The sequence below is a fragment of the Neomonachus schauinslandi genome, chromosome 16 (assembly GCF_002201575.2).
Source record: "Neomonachus schauinslandi chromosome 16, ASM220157v2, whole genome shotgun sequence".
In the NCBI taxonomy this organism is placed as follows: Eukaryota; Metazoa; Chordata; class Mammalia; order Carnivora; family Phocidae; genus Neomonachus; species Neomonachus schauinslandi.
In genome coordinates this window covers 42,022,802-42,046,375 of record NC_058418.1, presented here as the reverse complement: position 1 = coordinate 42,046,375, position 23,574 = coordinate 42,022,802, and the positions used below count along the sequence as shown (strand labels likewise).

The following is a 23,574-nucleotide window of genomic DNA, read 5'->3' as shown; positions in this document are numbered from 1 at the left end:
CAGGATCGTGACCTGAGCCGAAGGCAGGCGCTTAACCGACTGAGCCACCCAGGCGCCCAGGAAAACTGTTTTTAAAAGGGTGGGGGGATAACAAGCGCTGGCCAGATGGGAAGAAACTGGAACCCTGTGGCGCTGGGAAGGCAAAATGGTGCGGCTGCCGTGTCAAACAGTTTGGTGGCTCCTCAAAAGGTAAACATAGCACTGCTGTATGATCCAGCAGCTCTATTTCCAGATGTATACTCCAAAGAACTGAAAGCAGGAACACAAACAGATACCCATACACACTAATTTCCATAGTATCATTCTTCACAGTAGCTGAAAGGTGCCAACAAGCCAAGTTCATCAAGAGATCAACGGATAAGCAAAATGAGGTATATCCATGCAACAGAACACTATTCAGCTTGCAAAAGTAATACCATTCGGACACACGCTACAATATGGACGAAGCTTACAAACATCATGGTAAGTGAAATAAGCCAGTCACAAAAGGACAAATACTGTAGGATTCCGCGTATATGAGGTACCTAGAATAGTTGAGAGAGAAGGTAGACTAGGGGTGCCTGGTTGGCTCAGTTGTTAAGCGTCTGCCTTCAGCTCAGGTCGTGATCCCAGGGTCCTGGGATCAGGCCCCACGTCGGGCTCTCTGCTCGGCAGGAAGCCTGCTTCTCCCTCTCCCACTCCCCTGCCTGTGTTCCCTCTCTCTCTGTGTCAAATAAATAAATAAAATCTTTAAAAAAAGAGAGAGAGAGAGGGAAGGTAGACTAGAGGTTACCAGGGGCTGAAGAGAGGGGCAAATGTGGAGTTAACTGTCCAATGGGTACAGAGCTTCTGTTCAGGATGATGAAAAAGTCCTGGAGATGGATTATGATGCTGGTTGCACAACACTGTGAATGTGCTTTAACACCACTGATTTATTTACTTTAAAATGGTTAAAATGGTCAACTTTATGTTATGCATCTTTTATCTCAATAAGAAAAAACAGCAGAAGTCTGATGTGGGAGTGTAAAACAGAACAGTCATTTTAGAAAACTGTTGGGTAGTATTTACCAAAGCTAAATATACACATTCCCCAAGACCTAGCAATTCCACTTTGCGGTAGAGACCAAACACACACACACACACACACACACTCACCTGAAGGCATGTGTTTTAGTGTTCACAGCAGCACTGTTTCTAATAGTGAAAAACTGGAAACAGCCCAAAGGTCCATCAAGGCAGAACGGACAGAAACACCATGGTATATTCACGTAATGAAATTAATCAACCACAAGGACAGATGATGATGTGGATGAATCTTACAAACATACTGCTGAATAACGGAGGCTAGATGTAAGAGAGGACCTAGGTATGACCGCATCGACATGAGGTCCAAGAACAGGCACAACTAACCTAAGTGAATGAAGTTTTAAGACATGGGTCATCTTTGCGAAGAGGGGTCAGTGAATGGAAGGGGGAAGAAGGGAGGCTTGGCCAGTAGGAGAGGAAGGAGGGATCTAGGCCTGAGTCCACTCCAGAGGGCCCTGGAGGCAAGCGAGACTCGCAAGGGTCGAGGCAAGCAAGACTCGCAAGGGTCGAGGCAAGCGAGACTCGCAAGGTGACCCTTTGCATCCTGCACACAGCTGTAGAGACCCATCTTCTGAGGATTGTGGCTTTGCCCGAGGGCTAAAAGGACCAGGAATGATATATGGCAAAGGTTAAATCACCTTAATATAGAGCAACAGTTAAATAAATCTATGGAACACTTATTCCACAGGTTATTTATCCCACTATGCAAAATGATATTTATAGTAGAGTTTTTAAGTTATCTAGGAAAATTCTTATGCTATGAAGTGAAAGAAAGTTAGCAAAATGTAGAAAGGCCTATGTAATATATGCAACTATGCACATTTCAAAAGACTAAAAGGAAATGAAAATTTCCAATGACTGGGGTTACCAGCAATTTCTTTTTTAAATTTTTCTGTCAGATTTTTCTCTTAATATGAATTGTGTCATTCTCCCCACCAAACTCATATGAAGTCCTAACCCCCAGTACCTCCAAATGTGACTGTATGTGGAGACAGAGGCTTTAAAGAGGTTACTAAGCTGTGGTGCCTGGGTTGCTCAGTGGTTAAGCGTCTGCTTTCGGCTCAGGTCATGATCCCAGGTCCTGGATTGAGCCCCGCATCGGGCTCCCTGCTCAGCGGGAAGCCTGCTTCTCCCTCTCCCACTCCTCCTGCTTGTGTTCCCTCTCTCTGTCAAATACATTAACAAAATCTTAAAAAAAAAAAAAAAGAAAAAAAAGAGGTGACTAAGTTAAAATGATGTCATTGGGGTGGGGCCCAAGCCAATATGACTAGTGTCCTTACAAGAGGAGGGAATCTGGACACAGTTACAGAGGGAAGAGAGAAGACAGCCATCTACAAGCTAAGGAGAGAGGCCTCAAACAAAATCAAACCTGCTAATGCATTACTTTTTGTTGCTTAAGCCCCTGAGTCTGGGTTACTTTGTTACAGAAGCCCTAGCAAACTAATACAACCTGCACCATTCTCAGGAGTCAGGAATCTCTTCCCCCCTCCTGAATTCCTATTACCAGCTGACTTTTTTTTTTAAGATTTTATTTATTTATTTATTTGTCAGAGAGAGAGAGAGAGTGCACAAGCAGGGGGAATGACAGGCAGAGGGAGAAGCAGGCTCCCCGCTGAGCAGGGAGCCCAATGTGGGACTTGATCCCAGGACCCCAGGATCATGACCCGAGCTGCAGACAGACACTTAACCAACTGAGCCAACCAGGCATCCCAACAGCTGACATTTTTTTAAAAAAGATTTTATTTATTTATTTGAGAGAGAGAATGAGAGAGAGCACATGAGAGGGGGGAGGGTCAGAGGGAGAAGCAGACTCCCTGCAGAGCAGGGAGCCCAATGCGGGACTCGATCCAGGGACTCCAGGATCATGACCTGAGCCGAAGGCAGTCGCTTAACCAACTGAGCCACCCAGGAGCCCCAACAGCTGACACTTAAATACTTTCTTCTTTAATCTTCACCAAGCACCCTATGAAGTAGATTTAAAGTTCCTTTTCTACAATGCAAGAAACAGGTTAAATGAATTCACTGAAGCTACATAGCTAGGAAATAGAGGAGCTAGAAAATGGTACCCAGACCTTCATGGCCTGAATCTTTGTCTTAAACACTATGGTTATTTTGTGTCTCTGATACACCCAAGAGTTTGTTTTCTTAGCTCTCCCTCACCTCCCATTACCTGTTCTCCTTCTCCATCTATTGAAATGGCAGAGTCTGATTTTTAGATGCCCAGTGAGGCAGTGTGATATTTGGAGAAAAGCGCTAAACTTCAGGAAAATAATAGTACCACTCTCACAGGGTTGATGTGAAGATTAAATGAGAATATAAGTAAAGGGGGTGCCTGGGTGGCTCAGTCGTTAAGCGTCTGCCTTCGGCTCAGGTCATGATCTCAGGGTCCTGGGATCGAGCCCCGCATCGGGCTCTCTGCTCCGCGAGAAGCCTGCTTCTCCCTCTCCCACTCCCCCTGCTTGTGTTCCTGCTCTTGCTGTCTGTCTCTGTCAATAAAAAAATCTTAAAAAAAAGAATATAAGTAAAGGACTAATGAATAGAATGCATGTCAGGGTCTGCCTTTGATGCAGTTAATCAACACAAAGACCCCTGTAGGCATTGACATTAACTTGCTTGGTGATCCTGGGTAAGGCACTTGAATTCTCTGGGTCTCAGAATCAATTGTTTCCTCAAGTTTTGTGCCTGAGGCCTGCTTTCCCTTGGTTTAAAAGGAGAGATGCATGCTATTAGAGTAATTCAAGAGTAGTAGGACCAAACACACTTGCTCCTTGATGTAGTTAGAATAAGAAAAGCTTAAAGGGAATACCTAAAACTCCTTAGATGACTCAGCATATCCTAAAGATGTGTTAAGGATGCATACAAAGGTCCCTCAATGCTGTTAGTTGGAAACATCAATATGCTGATGCAGAAATTGAACCAATTATTAGGAATTTAGGTTTTCTCATTTGGAAGATGGAAATTAGACTTCACAGAGCCATCTTGAACATCAAATAAGATAAAACCCCAAACCACAAATTTGTGAACCCCAGAAGCTTACACAGACTCTTATAACACACCAGGAAGCTGAGGTTCAGAGATGAGGATAGCCCAAGGTCATACAGCTAGTGAGCGTAAGGTGGAGAAAGAACCCAGGGTATTCAGATTCTAAAGCCAGGTTCCTCAACATAGTGGTTGATTCAAGGGCTACTTGAGTGCTTCCTAAGTGCCCAACATTCTTCTAGAAACTAGGGATGCATCAGGGAACAAGTGTCTATCCTCAAGTACCTTTAAATTTGTACAAGATACTGCCTCTTTTCCAAAATCATTTTTCTACCAAACTATTCAACGATGCATTGATTGTAATAGCAAAGCCCCAGACAATCCCAATGTCTATCAATAAGAGATGAACTTCGTATTATGACACCCATCTATGCAAGAGAACACTATGCAGCCACACACACAAAGCTGAAATGATGAGGAAGCTCCTATGTATTGATATGGAAAGATCTCTAAGACATACAATTAATTTAAATGAGATAAAGATTAATATAGTCTATGTTAATACGCTAACATTTGTATTTTTAATTGTATTTGAAAAATACCTCTGGAGGCGCCTGGGTGGCTCAGTAGTTAAGCGTCTGCCTTTGGCTCAGGTCATGATCCCGGGGTCCTGGGTTCGAGCCCCACATCAGGCTCCCTGCTCACTGGGAAGCCTGCTTCTCCCTCTCCCACTCCCCCTGCTTGTGTCCCCTCTCTGTCAAATAAACAAAATCTTAAAAAAAACACAAACCTCTGGAAGGTGACCCAAAAAACTAGGCTTACAGGGGAACAGGGATGAGATTTTTTTTTTTGTTTTAATTAATTAATTTATTTGTCAGAGAGAGAGAGAGCACAAGCAGGGGGAGTGACAGGCAGAGGGAGAAGCAGACTCCCCATTGAGTAAGGAGCCCGATGTGGGACTCGATCCCAGGACCCTGGGATCATGACCTGAGCTGAAGGCAGACGCTTAACCGAGTGAGCCACCCAGGTGTCCCAGGGATGAGATTTTTTTTTACTGAATACCCTTCTAAATTCTGACTTGCGTGAATGCATTAGCTTCAAATACTGATAAAAAATTAACAGTCCGGGGCACCTGGGTGGTGGAGTCGGTTAAGGGTCTGGCTCTTGGTTTCAGCTCAGGTGGTGATCTCAGGGTTGTGACATTGAACCCCACATGGGGCTCCGCGCTCAGCTCGGAGTTGGCTTGAGAGTCTCTTTCCCTCTCCCTTTGCCCCTCCCACTTGTGCTCTAAAATAAATAAATAAATCTTTAAAAAAAATTAACAGTCCTGTTTCCCTTTCTCAAAACAGCCTTCTTCCTAAGGGAAGGTCTTCAGCTAGCAGAGGGGTGGCCAGATAAGTTTGTTAGTTGTTTCCCTTAACAAGAGACCGAGTTCTCCAATCCTCTCCTATCAGGTTATACAGCTAGAGGCTAATGGACTGACCCCCCCCCCCCGCAATCAGAAGCCTTAATTCCCCAAACTCTAAAAGCTGCCAGGAACCCAGAAACCCTCTCCCGTTTTCTACAAAATCTGCCCCACCCCACAAAATGCACAGGACACTTCAGTGTCCTGTTGCTGGCACATTTCCATTATCATATGGTTCCAAATATTTGTAGTTGGCTATCCATCTACTGTTAGAGAGGACAGTGCCAATAATCAAGAAGTCAATAGTCATGCACTCCAAGGGTACGTGCCTCCTACTCAGGCTGCATATTCCAGTTGCATCAGAGGGCTTGGCCCTATCAGCTCTAACCTGCGTTCAGTTGGATACAGAGCACAATCTAGGGGCATGAGTCAGGCAGGCAGGAACAAGCTTCAACCCACTCTGCCTGAGACACCCAGCTAAGTGTTTTCCTATCCAATTCCTTAGAAAATAACCTGCAAGGTGAATATTACTGCCCCCATTCTGACAATGCAGAAAACAAGAGGCTGCCTGGAATTGAAGTGCCTCAGGAAGCAGCTTCTGAGAAGTAAGTAAAGTATATGAGGCCCCATAAGTAGGAAACAGTAGGACCAGATTTCAAATCCTAACGACAGGTAAATGATGAAGAGCATGAGATTTAAAGTCTAAAAGACCTGGGCTCAAATCCATATTGTGTGAGCATATGGAAACTGTTTCCTCATCTGAAAATGGAAATACTACTTAACTCATACGATTATTTGGAGGATTAAATAAGATAAAGCTTGTACGCACTAGGCACTATGTCTAGCTCACAGCAAGCCCTCAATGAAAGGTACCTCTAGCCTACTCATAGCTAATTAAGTTTCTGATTCTAACTCTGGGCCTCTCCCTACACCAAAGAGAAACCATCTCTCAAAGTGGGCAAGGGGTTAGCTACAGCCAAATGCTTTACCTGAGGGATGAAGCACCAAAGCAAGAAAGAGATACATAGGACCAAAGAGCCTAATAGGGAGCTGGCTCAGTTTGCATTAGGAAAGGACTGTTTTACAGGGGGTGCACCATGGTTTATTGGGGGAGGCAGAGGATGGCCACCTCACTGACAAGTTAAACTGCCCAGGAAAACTTGCTGAGGCACCTGTAGGAACATGAGCAGTTTTTTCTGCAAGCCATGAGTCACAGAGAGGCTGGCAAATGGTAAGCCCTGGGGCAGATCATTACAACTTCCTCCTAGATGTTTCCTGGCACCACTGGCTTGTATCACTGGTTTCTAAATGAAATTGATCTGAACCAGGTGTCATCATCACTCATCCCCTTCTACCCCACCTTCTAAGAGCTAGTGAAGTAAGCTGATTCCCATCCCTGACTATAGCCTAGCTCCACAAGGCCACACATCCTGGCCAAGTCATGGGGGCATGAATGGGCTTGTGTCAAACTTTTTTGGGGCAAGCTGGTGAGCACTGATGAGCACATGGGGCAACAGTTCAAATCTTAAGACTGAAAAAGACACCTAAACATAGTTCTTCCGCACCCACCTGGGACCTTAAAATCATTTAACTGCCTTAGATTCAAGAGATTGGGAATCACAAAGCCAATGAACCTGATGCAGAGTTAGGTATTTCTATAATATAAATTAATAGCTTTCGGCACTGAGCCTAAGGACACAATTCCTAGAATATTGTTGGGGAAGGGAGTTAGTAACTTGAGATTGCTTCTAGAGAAATAATATCAGAGCTCTGTGTATCTGCACTACATAGAAAGACATCCAGTTGAACCAGGAGTCCCTGGCCTGTGCTCAAAGCTCCTCTCTCTCAACACCATCCTGCCAAGCCTGGCCTCAGATCCTGAACTGGCACCAGTATAAAAGTTCGGTGAGAAGAGTTAAGTCCCCGGGGTACAAGAGCTATTGAAAAAAAGAAAGCTTTTTAAGTAGACTAAGAACTGATGGATACTGGGCTGAGAACTCATTCCAGTCCTGCTCTTAAGGTCGGAATTGCCTAGACACCTCCCAACTGCCAGGGGAACACCCTTGAAGGTCAGGAGCTTGTCTTCTCAGCCATGACATGGAGGTGCTATATAGTCTCAATGTGCAACTTTACTGGATGTTCTGACAAAATAAAACCACCCATCTCTCTGGGAATAAAATGTTCTACAAGTGATCAGTCTTGGCCAGTGTCTCTGCTGATCTTTGGGCATTTAAACTAGAAGGGAAGGGGTACCTGGGTGGCTCAGTCATTAAGCGTCTGCCTTCGGCTCAGGTCATGATCCCAGGGTCCTGGGATCGAGCCCCACTTCTGGCTCCCTGCTCAGCAGGAAGCCTGCTTCTCCCTCTACCACTCCCTCTGTTTGTGTTCCCTCTCCCGCTGTTTCTCTGTCAAATAAATAAAATCTTTAAAAAAAAAACCAAAAAACTAGAAGAGCATTATCAGTTTTAAAGTATTGTGGCCAAAAGGAAGCTTGTGGGGGATGCAAGAGAGATAATCAAGTCTCCATTCTGGCCCGGCTTAGGGATACATCTAGTTCATAAAGCAAACAAATGTGTGCTCATAACTATCACTGCCTCTGTTAAGGGGCGGGAATAACAAGTTGCATGGGATAAGTATGCAGAACTACCTTAAAAGATTCTGGCATTTTCCTGAGTAAAACTATATAATAGGAAAATAGTTCACTAAAATACAAATTAAAAGAATGAGTGTTGTGGAATACTTTGGAAACAGGTGCTGCTATGTACTGTTAGGGGTTGGGGGAGTGTAAATTGGCACCTTTCTGATAATCAAGAAGCCTTAAACAAGCCCTTTGACCCAGGAATTGTGCCAGAAAAATCTTCCCAGACAGGACAAAACTGTAACAGGAAGAATATATTCATAACTATTGCTGAAACTAAAAAAAAAATAAGTCAGTCACAACAACTTAACTTTCAACAGAATTATGTGTGCTACTGTCACTCAAATGTCTCATCTACAGCATTAAATATCATAAAAGAAAACCTATAGGGGCACCTGGCTAGGTCAGTCAGAAGAGCATGCAACTCTTGATCTCAAGGTCCTGAGTCTGAGCTCCACGTTGTGTGTAGAGATTACTTAGATGAATAAACACTTAAAAAAAAAAAAAAAAAAGGACAAAGAAAAAAAAAAAGAAAACCTATCAAGGGAAAACCCTGCTCTGCTGAGGAGAAAAAAAAAAAAAGAAGCCAGGTCATAAAAAAGCCATTTATTTATTTATAAAAGTTTATTTATTTTTAGTAATCTCTACACCCAACAAGGGGCTGAAGTCACAGCCCCAAGATCAAGAGTTGCATGGTCTTCTGACTGAGCCAGCCAGGAGCCCCACAAAACTGTCATTTATAGACAAAACGTAAAATATTATTATACTTGTAAAAGAGAGCAGGGGGAGGAGGGTTGAGAAGACAAAGACAGGCAGAGGATAGGGCTCAGCCTTGGCACCAGGAAGGTGGCCTAGCTTTCCCTAGAAACAACGATCCCAGAAGAAAACGAAAGCCAAGATGGTGGACAGTGAGCAGGACCTAGCCTAAGGCGCTCAACGGGGTGAGGGAGCAGGCGCGAAGGATGCTGGGGCTAGGGGGAGGGGTCGGGTGCGGCACGCGGAGTCCACAAGGCATGCTGGGAAGCCGAGGGGTTCATTGACCCCGAAGGCCGTTAGTGCCTTGCTGGGAGATAAAGCGCTTCAGGCGGCTCCACAGCTGTCCTCACAGGACCCAGACTCTCTTTTCCAAAAGCTGCGGGCAAAGCTAGCGGACTCACTGCCATGGAAGTGTTCGTGATGATTCATCGCCACGAGATCACCTTTTTCCGGCCTGCCGAGGAGTGAAGCACTGTGCTGGAGCTGAAGCGCGTGGTGGAAAGCATTGGAAAGCGGCCGCAGCAGGGGCTTTACACAGACAACCAGCTCCGGGACGACAGCCTGACCCTGGCAGTGTCGCTATACCTGCCAGATGGCTCCCCACCTCAAAGCCCGGCTCACCCTGGACCTGGATCTTCCAGCAGAGGGGGCCCGCGGGGCTTTAGGGGCCCTCAGCATGGAGCCCTTCTAGCCACCCAAGGAGAAGACAAAGCGGGATTGTTAGGCGAGCAGGACTGGAGGGCGAGCTGTGGAACTCCCGCCCTGCCCCTCAGATCAGACGTCGACGAACACTTGGTTAGGGAAATGGCCCTGAACTTCATTTGAAACGACAGAGGTCCTTTAGGGATGGTGGGCTTCTATTTTGCTTATCTTCCAGTTTTTCCGTAGTTAATCATGTATTTGATTTGCTGTCAGATATCAGTTGCTATCAGTTATGATCCCCCTCCCCCTTTACTAGAAAAGTTATATAACCCCATGTTGTTGAGGAGAAAGCTATTTTTTCCGGGGAATTTCTTTTTGCCTCTCTGTTGAAAACTCTTTGCAAAGACTGCGTTACTCAGGCTCCTCCTTACCCTTGGGAGCAGGATCCTCCCTTGTAATCCTCAGAGAAAAACCCAAGCTGGGCTGTACTCCACAGCACTCTGGGAGTTTGGAATAGGGCTGACTTTCAAAGTTCAGCATGAGGTGTGCTGCCTGGCTTACTCATTCCCACCCTCCAAGACCATACCAGAACAGAGATCCTGGTGATCACCCTGGGATATCTGGGATAGCAATTAAGGGTCTGGTGGGTGAAAGCACTGGTTCCCAAACACAGCTGAATGATTCACCTGGAGAATTTTTTTTAAAAAAATCCAGATTCCCTATGTCCAGGCCACCCATCACTTCTGAATCAGTTTCTGGAGGTGATCTCAGAGAGCAGTTTATTGGTTTCTAGAAGTTCCTAACTGTCTCATTTATTTCTCCAAAGTAGTTAAATTGGAATGGCTTTTTGAGGGCACTTCAAAAGACGTTATCAAGATTTCAAATGACCAGATCCTTCCTTTGAACAACAACACATATATCTGTTATATTTGTTTATGCAGTATTTCCCCCTGGATTTTTTTTTTTTTTTTTTAAGATTTATTTATTTATTTGACACAGAGAGCACAAGCAGAGGGAGCTGTAGACAGAGGGAGAGGGAGAAGCAGGCTTCCCGCTTAGGAGGAAGCCCAACATGCGTCTTGATCCCAGGACCCTGGGATCATGACCTGAGCAGAAGGCCGAGGCTTAACTGAATGAGCCACCCAGGTGCCCCTCCCCCTGGATATTTTATTTTTTATTTATTTATTTTTTTTTAAAGATTTTCTTTATTTATTTGAGAGAGGGAGAATGAAAGATGGAGAGCACGAGAGGGACGAGGGCAGAGGGAGAAGCAGACCCCCTGCTGAGCAGGGAGCCCGATGTGGGACTCGATCCCGGGACTCCAGGATCATGACCTGAGCCGAAGGCAGTCGCTTAACCAACTGAGCCACCCAGGCGCCCCCCCTGGATATTTTAAAGGTATCTTGAAATCAGCATGTCAAAAAGCAAATCCATGATAAATCCATGATCTTTACTCTTAGCCCAAATATTGTCCTTTTTCATGGGTCTCCCAGAGAATGACATATCATGTGTCAGCTACTCAAACCCAAAATCTGGGTGCCAGAAGCAGCTCAGAGTCTGGGTCTAGAGTACCTGGACTCAAATTTTGGTTCCATCACCGACTTTGGGCAAGTTTGTTTCCTCACCTATAAAATGGAATGATGTTAATAATATCTAACTCAATTAAAGGAGGTAATACTTTGCACAGTGCCTGGCATGTGGTTAGCTAACATCATCATCTTCGATGACCATTCATACCTCTTCATCTCTACCCACACTGCTTTAGTACATACCACATATTTAGCTTCAGTGAGTGCAAAAATCTCCATTTAAAAAAAAAAAAGGATCTTTTAAAATGCAACAGATCATACATTTGAGAAAATGAAATGAGATCACTTTCTTGTTTGAAACTCATCAATGGTGTGCCACTGTTCTTTTTTTTAGATTTTTTTTTTTTTTTTTTAATTTGACAGAGAGAGAGAGACAGCGAAAGAGGGAACACAAGCAGGGGGAGTGGGAGAGGGAGAAGCAGGCTTCCAGCCGAGCAGGGAGCCTGATGCGGGGCTCGATCCCAGGACCCTGAGATCATGACCTGAGCCGAAGGCAGACACTTAACGACTGAGCCACCCAGGCGCCCCATGGTGTGCCATTGTTCTTAGGATAAAAAACAAAATCTTTAATGTGCTCAATTCCCTGTCTCCACTGTCTAGCCACATTAGTGCTCTTCTTAAATGCAGCATAACCCCCCTTAACACAGGACTTTTGCACACGCTGCCCCCCCCCGCCGTCTAGAACAGTGTCTCTCTACACTCCCACTCCAGTTTACCCAGTTAACTCCTAACATCTTTCAGATCCCAAAGCAAGTTACTTTCTCAGGGAAGCTCTAAGTAACTTTCTGCCATATAATTCATTACAACTGTGATTATATGTTTACTTGTTATTATCTAATTGTCTATCTCCCTTACTACTCTCATTAATGCCCAAAGGCAAAGACTATGTTAGAATTTGCTTATCACTGTATCTCAACACTTAGCTCAGTGCCTGATACAAAGTAGGTGTTCGATAATGTTGAGCAAACTATGAAAGTCCTTTGACCCAGCAGTTTTGCTTCTAGGAATGCATTCTAAAGAAATATGTATACAAACTATTACAGTTTTAACAATACTGCTACTTTACCACCGCTAACACCTAAACATTTATTTACTAAATGCTTTTCTATATACTATTTTATTAAATCCATACTAGAGCCTTATCAGATCCTCATAATTATCCCTAGTTTACAAATAAGGAAACTGAGGCATAGACGTTAAGCAACTTACCCAAGTTTCCACAGCTAGTTAAATAGACAAATAGATTTAACCCAGGCACTCTGAACTCCGGCTCAGGCACTCTACACATTATAACAGTTATATTTTATGCAAATTTCAATGGTAGAAATTTGAAATGGTGCCATAAATATTCAAGTCGCACTTTGTATGCAAAGTTTGAAGAAATGCAGATCTCCCAAATTAAATAATGTAAAGTCACATAATTTCACAACTGGAGAGACTAGTGAATTGTAAGCACGCCCCCCCCCCCATCAGCTTCCCTACCCCACACACATACACTTCACATATATTCACATGAGAACATAAGTCTTCAATCATGCGAGTTATGAATTATTCGAGGTTTTCAAGAACGCATCTTCTAAATCATGCAACTGCTCTCTACAAGACTTTATTACAACAATATTTGGGATTAAGAAAAAGCCCATAAGCACCTCTTGGGAGAAAATAAGATCATAAATGAATATCCTCTTTAAGAATGGAAACCGGGACGCCTGTGTGGCTCAGTCAAGTGTCTGCCTTCAGCTCAGGTCATAATCCCAGGGTTCTGGGATAGAGTCCCACATTGGGATTCCTGCTCAGCGGGAAGCCTGCTTCTCCCTCTCCCACTCTCCCTGCTTGTGTTCCATCTCTTGCTGTCTCTCTCTCTGTTAAAAAATAAATAAAATCTTTAAAAAAAAAAAAAAATGGAGGGGCGCCTGGGTGGCTCAGATGGTTAAGCGTCTGCCTTCGGCTTGGGTCGTGGTCCCCGGGTCCTAGGATCGAGCCCCATGTCCGACTCCTGGCTCGGCAGGGAGCCTGCTTCTCCCTCTGCCTCTCCCCCTGCTCATGCTCTCTCTCTCTCGCTCTCTCTCTCTCTCTCACTGTGTCTTGAATGAATAAATAAAATCTTAAAAAAAAAAAGAATGGAAATCAACTTTTCTTCAGCAAAATGCTTGCTAACTAGATTTTGACATCTAAAGAAAAATGAGAAAAATTTCATTTTTGCTTTGACTGAATGTCTCATTTTCAAACTCTCAACACCCAAGGAAAATAATGCAAGTGCTGAGATTTTACAGTTTACTTCTGAGTTAAGCAGTTTACATTTTTTAAAGCTTTGATGACTTCAAATACTTCTGAAACATTCAGATAATTAAGTCATCAAACAATGGTTAGTGTTAAAATTAATGGTTTATTATTATTATTATTTAAAGATTTATTTATTTGACAGAGAGAGACACAGCAAGAGAAGGAACACAAGCAGGGGGAGTGGGAGAGGAAGAAGCAGGCTTCCCGCGGATCAGGGAGCCCGATGGGGGCTCGAACCCAGGACCCTGAGACCATGACCTGAGCTGAAGGCAGATGCTTAATGACTGAGCCACACAGGCGCCCCAGTTTTTAAATTATTTTTAATATTATTTATTTGAGAGAGAGGGAGAGGAAGAGGTGAGAAACAGATTCCCCGCAGAGCCAGGAATCCACATGGGGCTCGTATTCACGACCCTGAGATCATGACATGAGCCAAAACCAAGAGTCTGGCGCTTATCCGACTGAGCCACCGAGGCGCCCCCAAACTAATGGTTTTTAAATGGCACAGTAACCTTATTAAGTTTACTGCAAAAAGCCTGTCGTCTTTAAGGTATTATTCGAACAGAAAAGCTTAATTTATGTGAATGGGGTTAAGATGAACAATTCATGTGATCATCCTTCTACAGCAGTCTTTCCTAATAAGGTGATCTCTGATAGGTTTCTGAAAATCCAAACACTTTACAACTTTTTTTAACTCCTCCCCACTTCCACATCTGTAAAAGATAAAAACAAGGGTTTAGCTAAATAAATCATGGTATATCCACCACATAGAAGACTATGGACTTGTTAAAAACAAGATGTGTATTTAACAATATGGAGAAAGATGCCTGTGATTCAGTAAGTTAAAAAAGCAAGTTACAATGTTTATATGCTTGATATAGTCCAATTCTTGTTTTAAAAATTCCTTAATGCACATATAAGTTTCTTGTAAAGAAAAAGGTCCACAAAGATTCACATTAAACCATTGGATGTGCTTATCCTTAGGCAGGAGAACTGAGGAAGAGAACTTTCCTGTGTTTATTTCTGATTTGCTTCTATTGAGAGGCAGTGGAGTGCAGTGGTTAAAGCTTGGACTGCTTAGATTTGAATCCAAACTCTGCTGCAGTTTATCAGTTGTGTGATCTTGGGCAAGTTACTTAACCCCTCTGGTCTCAGTTCCCTTATCTGTAAAATGGGGAAGGGGTGTTATGGTGATTAAACATGCTAATACATCTAAAATGGTAAGAGACGTACCTGTCACATACTAAGTGTTACATATTTTATTGAAAAACATGGTCTTTTACAGTGAACATATATTCATGAATTAATGTAAAATTCCAACCAACCAGCCCAACCCCACATAAACAATACCAGTAGTACATATGGAGAGGGATGTGATAAAAATGAAAAGCTCCCTAGGCAAGTCTGATACTCAGCCAAGCTTGCAAACTACTGACTCAGGGGATAAAGACCGGTAAACCAGTTGGAGTGTGGTTGAGTCCCCAATGGGGAATGCAGGAGCATTCTGGAAGCGGAAAAAGACCATAAAAGACAAGAAAATTGCAGGTCAAGCAGCCCTGGCGGGAAGCCCCAGCTGAGGCAGACTCCACAAGAAGAGGGCAGGGTGTGGGCCTGGCATCTTGTTCTGGCTTGTGTGTGAGGAGCCCACAAGTAGCTGTCTTTTCTCTCGGCCTGAAGCTACGACAAGATGGGACTCGCTGTGAGAAGGTAGCCAGCCTTTAAGCAAGACACTCAGCAGAGGAGCAGAACGCTCCAGTCCTGCCCTGTTAGCGACCAGCCAGCAGTCCACCTCCTCATAGCTCCAGGGACATGAAGGCATGTCGCACACACATGACACTTAGAGCCTCAAGGCTGAGGAGCTGGGAGCAGAGTAACTTGTCTCAGGCCACATAGGTTGGGTTGAGAAACCAGGCTGAGAACCCCATTTTCCCCTGCCCAGATGTCCACCATCAGGCCTGTGCCCACTGCTGGGTTTGACAAGACCCTGAAAAACTGAATGTACCTGAGCTGGGGAAGGGGGGCGCGGCTTGGGGAGACAGGGATATGCTAGGGTTTCCCAAATTAGGGGGAGGAATTGTCTCAGAAAAATACATATGCACTCTTGTACACAGTGAATTCCAGGGGAGCAAAGACTTCCTCAAGCTGATGGGAGATCCTGAGATCAGAACTCTGGGCCAGATCAACCGACCTTTAGCCTTCAACACGGGTTTAAGGTTTCTTGGTAAGAGAGCTGTAACACTGAACTAATCTTACGTGCTCTTTAGCAAAAATTGGGGTTCTGAGACTGAGAGGGAAAAGGAAAGCCTGGGATTGTGCCTCCTTGGCCCCATCTCCCCATCCAGCCCTTGAGATCAAGTCTTGGGGTCCAGTGGAGAACAGATCTCCCCTCCCTGGGGTTCTGTGGAGCCTCGGAGGCTCTCATGAGGGGGAAGGAGCCACCAACTCGCCCACCTCCTGGCTATGGGGCCTTGGCTCTGAGGCCCTCTCCTCAGATGTCAGACAGCAAAAGAGTCAGAGTTGTGAGTTCAAAGATGGGGTATGGGGGAAAAAGGAAGGTGTCTGTGTGCTCTCTTTTTCCAGGATAAGGCATTTTGGTTTACTGAAACAGCAGGAGCATCCCAGCACCCCGGAAGTTCAGCAGGATCATGGCTACCATAGCCTGGAGGGGATTCTGTTAGCTTGACGAACTTGCAGGCCACTGAAACTCTAGTGACCCAGAATCGGAAGGGTGCCCAGATTTCGCTGGGGCAAGGGGAGAGAGGCAGAGTGTATCAAGCTCCTCCACTCAGAGCAAGGTGGGAGAGTCCTTGAGGGGGGCGGGGAGTGGAGCAGGAAGGTGGGGGGTGGGGATGAGGAGAGGTAGAAGATAATCAGCCAGAAGCAGATTCTCTGCTGAGAACTCTGAGTGAGAGTGCTATCAGGCCTGGTATCTGAACTAGCCCTATCCCCCCACATCCTAAAGAGGAGGCCAGGGGTCCTGGATAGAAATGCCCCCTCCCCCCAACTCCCGCTCCTGGTGATTAACAGAGGCCTGTGGAAGGAACAGGAATTCAAAGCCCTTGGGTCAGAAGTTAACTATTTCCAATCTTCCTCTAGCTTGGCTGCGACCAGAAGGACATACAACCTCTTCCCCTCTGGCACACTTAGGAGTGTGGTTAGTATCCCACACTTAGGGAGACCAACCTGGGTTCAAATCCTAATTCCACAATTTACTAGCTGGGCGACCTTGGATAGGTTACAAAGTTACAAGCCTAGGTTTCCTATCCAGTTAAATGAAGCCAATTCAACACCCCCCACCCCACCCACGGGTATATGGGGATTAAAAGGGCTTATTACATAAAGTACATAATGTAGTCTCTAGAACTCAGTAAGCTCTCAGTAAATGGTATTTAGGTTGCTTTTTTGTTTGGAAGCCCTTCCTTGATGGGTAGCCCTGCTGCCTGGCAATGACTGGTAACTAAATGAAATGAGGGGGGAAATTTGAGACTTAAAACATTCTTGGATCTGGGGAAAGCGGGGAAGGGGAGGCAAGAAGGGAGGCTGGAGGTGGGGCCCAGGGTCCCGGTTCCAGGGGAGACTTCAGAGACACTGGCCTCCAGGAGGGCCTAACTAGGACTTCAGCCACATCTGCTTTTCCCAAATACCTTACTACCTCTCTGATGGGGGGCGGGGGGGGGGGGGTGGAGTGGGACAAATTTCAAGCTGGACTGGACCCTGCCTACTTCTCCTTTTGCCTCTTCCCACCTTACACTCCATGGTCCAGCCAGACTAAATATATTTAAGTTCCTGGCCCCCATACTGTGCCCTTGCCAGGAACACTCCCTGCTACCTCTCCTGCCCCAACTCCCTTGCATAATTCTTCTCCAGCCTTCAGCTTGGACATCACTTCCTTCAGGTCCCCTGAGAACATATCAGCAGCCCTTCCTATGTGCCTCCATATTTTTTCTCCCCTACCTCCTGCTTGATCATATTTATATATACATGTTATATATTTTATATATATAAAACATAATATATATTATACTGTATATATAGTTATTATATATAATACATATGCTATATATACTATACTAACTTATTTTGTCTGTCTTCTTCCACTAGCAGGTAAATGGCCCATGAAGCCTGGGTTTGGGGCATGTTTTGCTCACTAACATAACCGTAGCACTTAGAACAATAGTATCTGACACTTGGTAGGTGCTCAGTATCTGTTGAATGTCAGATTCATAATTAAAATTGCCTGGCGGCTGATCTGCTTCGTCCTCTAATTGGGGAGTTCACTGGTATTAATGAGATACGAGTCTTTGTCATTTTTGAACATCTAATACCCAGTAGGTACTCAGACATTTGTCGGCCGAATGACCAGTCAACTTGTCCTTGGGTCTCAGATACCTCATTGCCTCCATAATGAGGGAGGAGCTGGACTTGACCACCTTGTCCATTTGAGGAGGCTGCTCCCCACTCATACACTGTCCAGAATAAAAATCACCCAGGAAGAAGACCTCACCTAAGAAATTCAGGTCCATTTCCAGATTCCCTTTCTATTTGGGGGGAAAATAACAAGCACTGGCTTAAGGACAATTAAAGGGAAGGATTTCTCCCCCAACACAAAGGATGTGACCAAAGACAAAATAAAGACTTGCCAAGTGAAAATCAAGAATCCCCAGAAGGGATGGGTCTGGTGAGGACACTGCTGGAGGAGGGGGATGGCAGAATCCAGAAGAGACTCGGCTACTTCAAGACTGAGAAAAGCTGACTTCTCAGGACACAGCATAGTACTGAGATCCTCAGGTAATCCTCAGTTAACCCAGCAGTTATGCTCCCAGGTATGTACCTAACAGATAATGTACACCAAGACTTCATCAATTTTGACTTGCCAAATCAAAATGAAACTCCTCAAATACCTAACAGTAGAAGCATCAATCATCACATAATGGAATGCTATAGGACACTGATAATCCCCTACAAGTACTTCCAGAACTATGGAAGAATCTCACAAGGTACAATGACCCAGGAGGATATTTTATAGGATTCTTCTACATAAAATTCAAATATGGGCAAATTAATTTATGGTATTAGAAGTCAAGATAGTGTTTTTCTTGGTGGGGAGGATAGAGAATGGGAAGGAAGGGGCATCTGAGGCACTGGTAATGCTCTTTCTTTTTTTAAGCAGGCTCCACACCCAGCGTGGAGCCCAACATGGGGCTTGAACTCATGACCCTGAGATCAAGACCTAAGCGGAGATCTAGAGTCAGATGCTTAACCGACTGAGCCAAATAGGCACCCTGGTAATGCTGTTTCTTGATCTAGGTACAGGTACGTGGGTGTTTCAAATCTGTGACAATCACTGAGCTGTATACTTATCATTTGGACAATTTCCTCCATGTATGTTATTCTTCATTAACAGTGGTTCTCTGAATGGAGACAGTTCAGCCTCAGAACTAAAGCCTCAACTGATTTGGGCAGGGGAGGCCCTCCTCTCCCTCATCATCCTCCAAATGCTGTGCAGAGCTGTAGTTTCCAGCCCTAGAAACTCACTGCTCATCATAAGCAATGCCTTCCTCACCCTCAGCAGGGAGGTGAGGGCACCCTGCACTGGGTAACCTAGGAACAGACTGCCATGTGAGGAGGTGGGGAGACTAGAGGTTTGGGACCTGCTCCCCAGGCACAAGCTAATGGTGATATGCAATAGGCTTCAGAAACCAGCCCTAGTCTGCTGCTGAGGCAGGAAGGCAGCCAGCCGGGCTTGAAGCCCCAGTTCCCAAATATTCATTACTCAGGCAGATTTCCTAGGCACTGAGGAATCCCCCTGGATTTAAAATCCTGGCCTTCGGGTAACTGGGAGCCTCAGTCAGTAGAGCATATGACTCTTGATCTTGAGGTCGAGTTCGAGCCCCATGTTGGGTGTAGAGATTACTTTAAAAAATAAATAAAAATTAAAAAAAGAAAATCCTGGCCTCACTGCTGACTGCCCCAGTGACTCACACCAAGTTGCTCACCCCTTTTACGGCAAAGGACAGTTACCACCACCTGCTTTGCAAGGTGATCATAAACATAAAAAATATTAGACTATAAGCTCCCCAAGGGCAGGAACCTGGTTTTGTCCATTGCTTTACCTGCAGTTCTAGAACACTGCCTGACACATGCAGATGCTAAAAGTATATGTTTACTGAAAGAATAAAATATAAATAGAGGGCATGGCCCAGAATGGAGGCTCCAAAACAAAAGGCAATTTTTACAGAAGTTGAAATAGGCAAAATCATCTTGAAGTTAATTCATGCTCAGTCAGATTCACTACTGAACTTTGAAGTTTCCTACCAAAGCTAATGTGGGTTAGCTTTAACCTTACTTAAACACTGACTAAGGGTGAGTTGAACCTGGTGAGGGGCCATAATGAAGTACTGGATTTCTTTTACTGTAATTAAGCTGCTTCTCTCAACTGCCCACCATTAAGGATGTATGACTATGTTAGGTCAATCACTTTTAATCACTGTATTAATATCATGCAAATTCCTTCCTCCCACCTCTTCTTGGTCTTTGCTTCCAGACCACACTTGAAGGCAGCCCCCCAGACTGTGGGGTTGAGGTGGGGTGGGGAACATCCCAGCTCTGCCTCCCTCCAGATTAACCTCTTGCCCTTGGCTGACCCAAGCCCAGGGTTACTTGACCCAAGCCCCAACACTAGGACACCGAGAGACTGTATCTAAGCCAGTTTCCCTACAGGAATGTTTCTGGAAAACCTTATGATAAGAATCAACAAATGACTAATTGCTCTTAGGACAGGGGTTGTTATGGGTGTCTGTGGGATTTGGTGCTCCAACACTCCACCTCCTTTCCTCCACCTCCCCCTTTGTGGTAGTAAAAAATGCCACGGAACTTAGGAGTCACAACCTTCAAGTCCCAACTGGTCCCAGTAGTAATGCCTCTGGTGAAGCCACAACCACTCAGGCTTCCTGTGTAAAATAGGTAGACCTTCAAAAGATTGTCATGATTCATGCAAATACCTTCAGGGCATCCTGTGAAGTATCAGGTCTGGGACTAAACCTAAAGGTAAAAGTCATATTTGTGACCCTCAAGGAAGCTAAGCTCCTGAGCTGTTCAGCCTAGCAAATGGAATCCATTTAGCCGTTTCTGTGTCTCCACCTTTGAAACCTCCAGCAGGGCTGGGTTACAGGGTTTCTGAAGTACCAACTCTCAGATTAAGAGCTCAAGCTGTTTAATAGTTACCTTACCAGCCTGTGTCAGGGGGACAAAGCAAGCTCAGAGTTGTGGAAGTGCTTTGAAGAGTAAAGTGCACACGCTAACAAGGTATTAATTATATCAGATAATTTCTTTGAGCTCAACTTCATAGACACTTGTGATATTCATAACCCAGGGGCGAACAACAGGGACAATTGTTCCTTAGCAATAAGAAAACTTGTCTGCTTGGCCAAACTTGAGAGTTTGTATGTACCCTCAGGATAACCCTTTCAACATGGCTGTATCCATCCTGTGCACTGAGGACAGAGAGCTGGGATGGAGGTGGGGAGATAGAAAGAGGTCAGCAGCTGAGAACTAAGGAGAGAAATATCAGTATTTTTTGTTAGGGTGTCTCAATTTATTGGGGCCAATTGGACCCAGAAACTTGCTTTTACTTAAAAAAGAAGGCAGCAGCCTGTTTCACAAGAAAACTACTCTAGAATCAGTCATGTTGCAGGGAGGCTTAAGGTTAGCTAAGCACCTTAACCCACCTTTTGTTTTATAACCCAGGTGTGCTCCTGGCATGAACCCACCATTTTCACAACCATAAACCAGACATCCAAAAAAGCAGAATTTTCTCCAAAGGTTTAAACTGCCTGACGTCACCAAGAAACACTCGCCAACCGGACCATGAAATCGAAAACCTGGTCACTGCTTCCTCCCAAGAACCTCAAGCTTAGTGAAGTGACAGTTAATCTGATATTTCTTGCTTCGGTAAGAAAGATAAGGCACAGTCAACACTCAAAAGCCATGAAATTGTAGTCAGAGAACTTGACAATGATGGGGAGGAGTACAGATTTGGCAGAGGTCTGGTTAGCAATAAAGCTTCCTCAGGGAGCCGGAATTGGATTTGGGGCCCTGCCCAAGTTAACATTTTTACAGGTTGGCTGAGTTGCAGTTTGTTAGCCAGTCAGTAATAAACCCATATGCAAGAATTTAAAGTTTATGAGGCATGGCCTCTTAATGCCTCTGCTTGGCTCCCTACAGCCAAGAGTTTAAGGAGCCTGGCCTAGCCTGGGTGTTAATTGTTTTGTCAATCTGCAGGGTTGTTTGGGAAAAGAAGGGGGAAAAAAGGCTCCCACAGACTCCAGACCCCAGTCCTCTTTTGGAGGAACAAAGGAGAGGCATTGGCACCTCTACATTCAAGCTGGTAATTTGTACCTGGGGTAAGGAGTATGCTGATGAAGGCATTAGAAAAATGCTAGGTAGCAAAGGTTCTTAATCGTTCTGAAAGCCACGTAAGCTGCAAATCCCCTCCCCAGGAAAATGCACACACAAGTTCTTCAACAATTTCACAGGTTAGGGATCCTCTGGAACCCCCACCCAAGGATCCTGGGTTACACTTCTGTCTAAGAACTTGGGTTTGATCGGTGGAGAAACCCCTACTGTCCTGTCCTGGGTGGAGGGAAAGAGGCCCCCATCAGCCCGCAGCTGTCTGGGTCTCATAACAGACTGGTTCTCCGCATCAAGGTGACCCCTCGCTCTCAAGTTTTTGAACTTGGGTGTGTGGGGGGTGGACTAGTAAATTGGGTGATCAAAAATGTGCTTTGATCTCCCATCCACCGCGCCCTCAGCTCAAGACCTTCCGGCTTGGGATCCCCCCACTCCCCCAACATTCCAATCCCAAGATGGGGGGCAGGGGTGTCCCACTGCGTGATGGCCCCAGCCCAGGTGTGCCAGACCCAGTTTCCACGCAGGCTGCAGGGGCGCAGGCCCTCCGGGAAGGGCAGGGTTAAGAGTGCATTCCAACTGCGGGGGAAGAAGGGGGGCGGAGTAGGGGAACGCGAAGAAGAGAAACAGACCCGGTCTGTCTGTCGGAGACACAAAGCATGGTACACAAAGGGGGCCCGAGAGAGGCGAAGGGGGCTGCCCGGGGCACGGCTCATCCCCACACCTGCGCGGGGGTTGGGGGAGGAATGTGGACGACGCATTCCTTTGCTGGGGCCAGTGGGGGAGAGCTTCCCACGTCCGGGCTGGGTGAGGAACTCAGCCGCCCCGCACCCCGACGGAGGTCTAGGTAAGCCGCCGCAGCAGGGCGAGGAGGAGTTGGGAGGTCAGAGGGCGCTGTGCTCTCCATCCTTCTCTGTCCGCCATCCACCCCCACGCTAGCCCCCGAGATGCTTTCGGCGCCTTCTCCATACCCGAGGCGAAGCTAGCGGCGCCAGATTTTCCCCCGCCCCAGCCTGGGCACCCCTCGCGCGGACTACTGGAGCGGCCCACGTGCGACCCCCGGCCCCGCGGTTCCACCGGGGTACCTCCGGGAAGGTCTTACCGTTCCTCTGCGCCCCGCCCAACTCCAGCTCCGCGCCTCCCGCCTCCAACGCCACTTCAGCTTTCCCGAAGCCCGCCCGGCACGGCTCGGAGGCCACGCAAGGCAGCCCGCAAACCTGCGCCTGAGGGAAGAGGGGAAAAGGGGGAGGCTAGGTCACAGGCGTGCCCGGTTCTGCGTACCCCGCCCGATATTCCTCACGGGGCTCTGCCGGGCCACCTTGGCCCCAAGGAGCCCGGCAACTCTTTCTCCTCGACGCCACCGCCGCGTGCAGACCCGCCCAGCTGGACCACCCCGGCCGGGGCAAAGGCGAGGCAGTGGAGTACCTGAAGGAGGAGAACGAGGAGGAGGGATGCGAGAAACCCATTAGGGAGCTCCATAGCTGGAGAATGAAGAACGAAGGAGCTGCAGCCTCCGCGGGACAGTGCTTCGCTAAGCTTTCCCGGTCCCTTTGAGCGCCGCGGCCCGCGGGAGCTAGCGGGAGGGGGGGGGGGGGCCAGGTGAGCGCAGGTGGGTGCTGATTGGTCCGGCGCCGCAGGTCCCGCCCCCTCGCAGGTGGGGCCGCCGCTGGCCTCGTGGAGACGCCCACGATATACGCCTGTATTCGTTTTATTGCCGCAATTCCGAAATGCCCACGGGGTTTTTCCGGAGCTGCTACCCGCAGGGACCCAGGCTCTGTCTCACAGATTCTGGGTTCGAGGGAAAAAACAAA

At 46.2% G+C, this 23,574-nt stretch overlaps 1 protein-coding gene across 2 annotated transcripts in view; it reads right to left on the bottom strand.

Moving 5' to 3' along the window:
• CDH3 (cadherin 3) overlaps window positions 1–23,316 on the bottom strand; it is a 45,573-nt gene extending 22,257 nt beyond the window's left edge. The window contains exons 1-3 of one of the 2 annotated variants that reach the window (XM_044922136.1): window positions 23,204–23,316; window positions 22,866–22,986; window positions 21,200–21,208 (exon numbers count right to left, since the gene is read on the bottom strand). In XM_044922136.1, the coding sequence (XP_044778071.1) occupies window positions 21,200–21,208; window positions 22,866–22,986; window positions 23,204–23,242 (169 nt within the window). In that variant the 5' untranslated portion in view covers window positions 23,243–23,316. Of the gene's footprint in view, window positions 1–21,199; window positions 21,209–22,865; window positions 22,987–23,188 lie in introns of both variants that reach the window. The other variant, XM_021705736.1, reaches the window with a different exon arrangement.
• Between the last annotated feature and the right edge of the window lie 258 nt (window positions 23,317–23,574).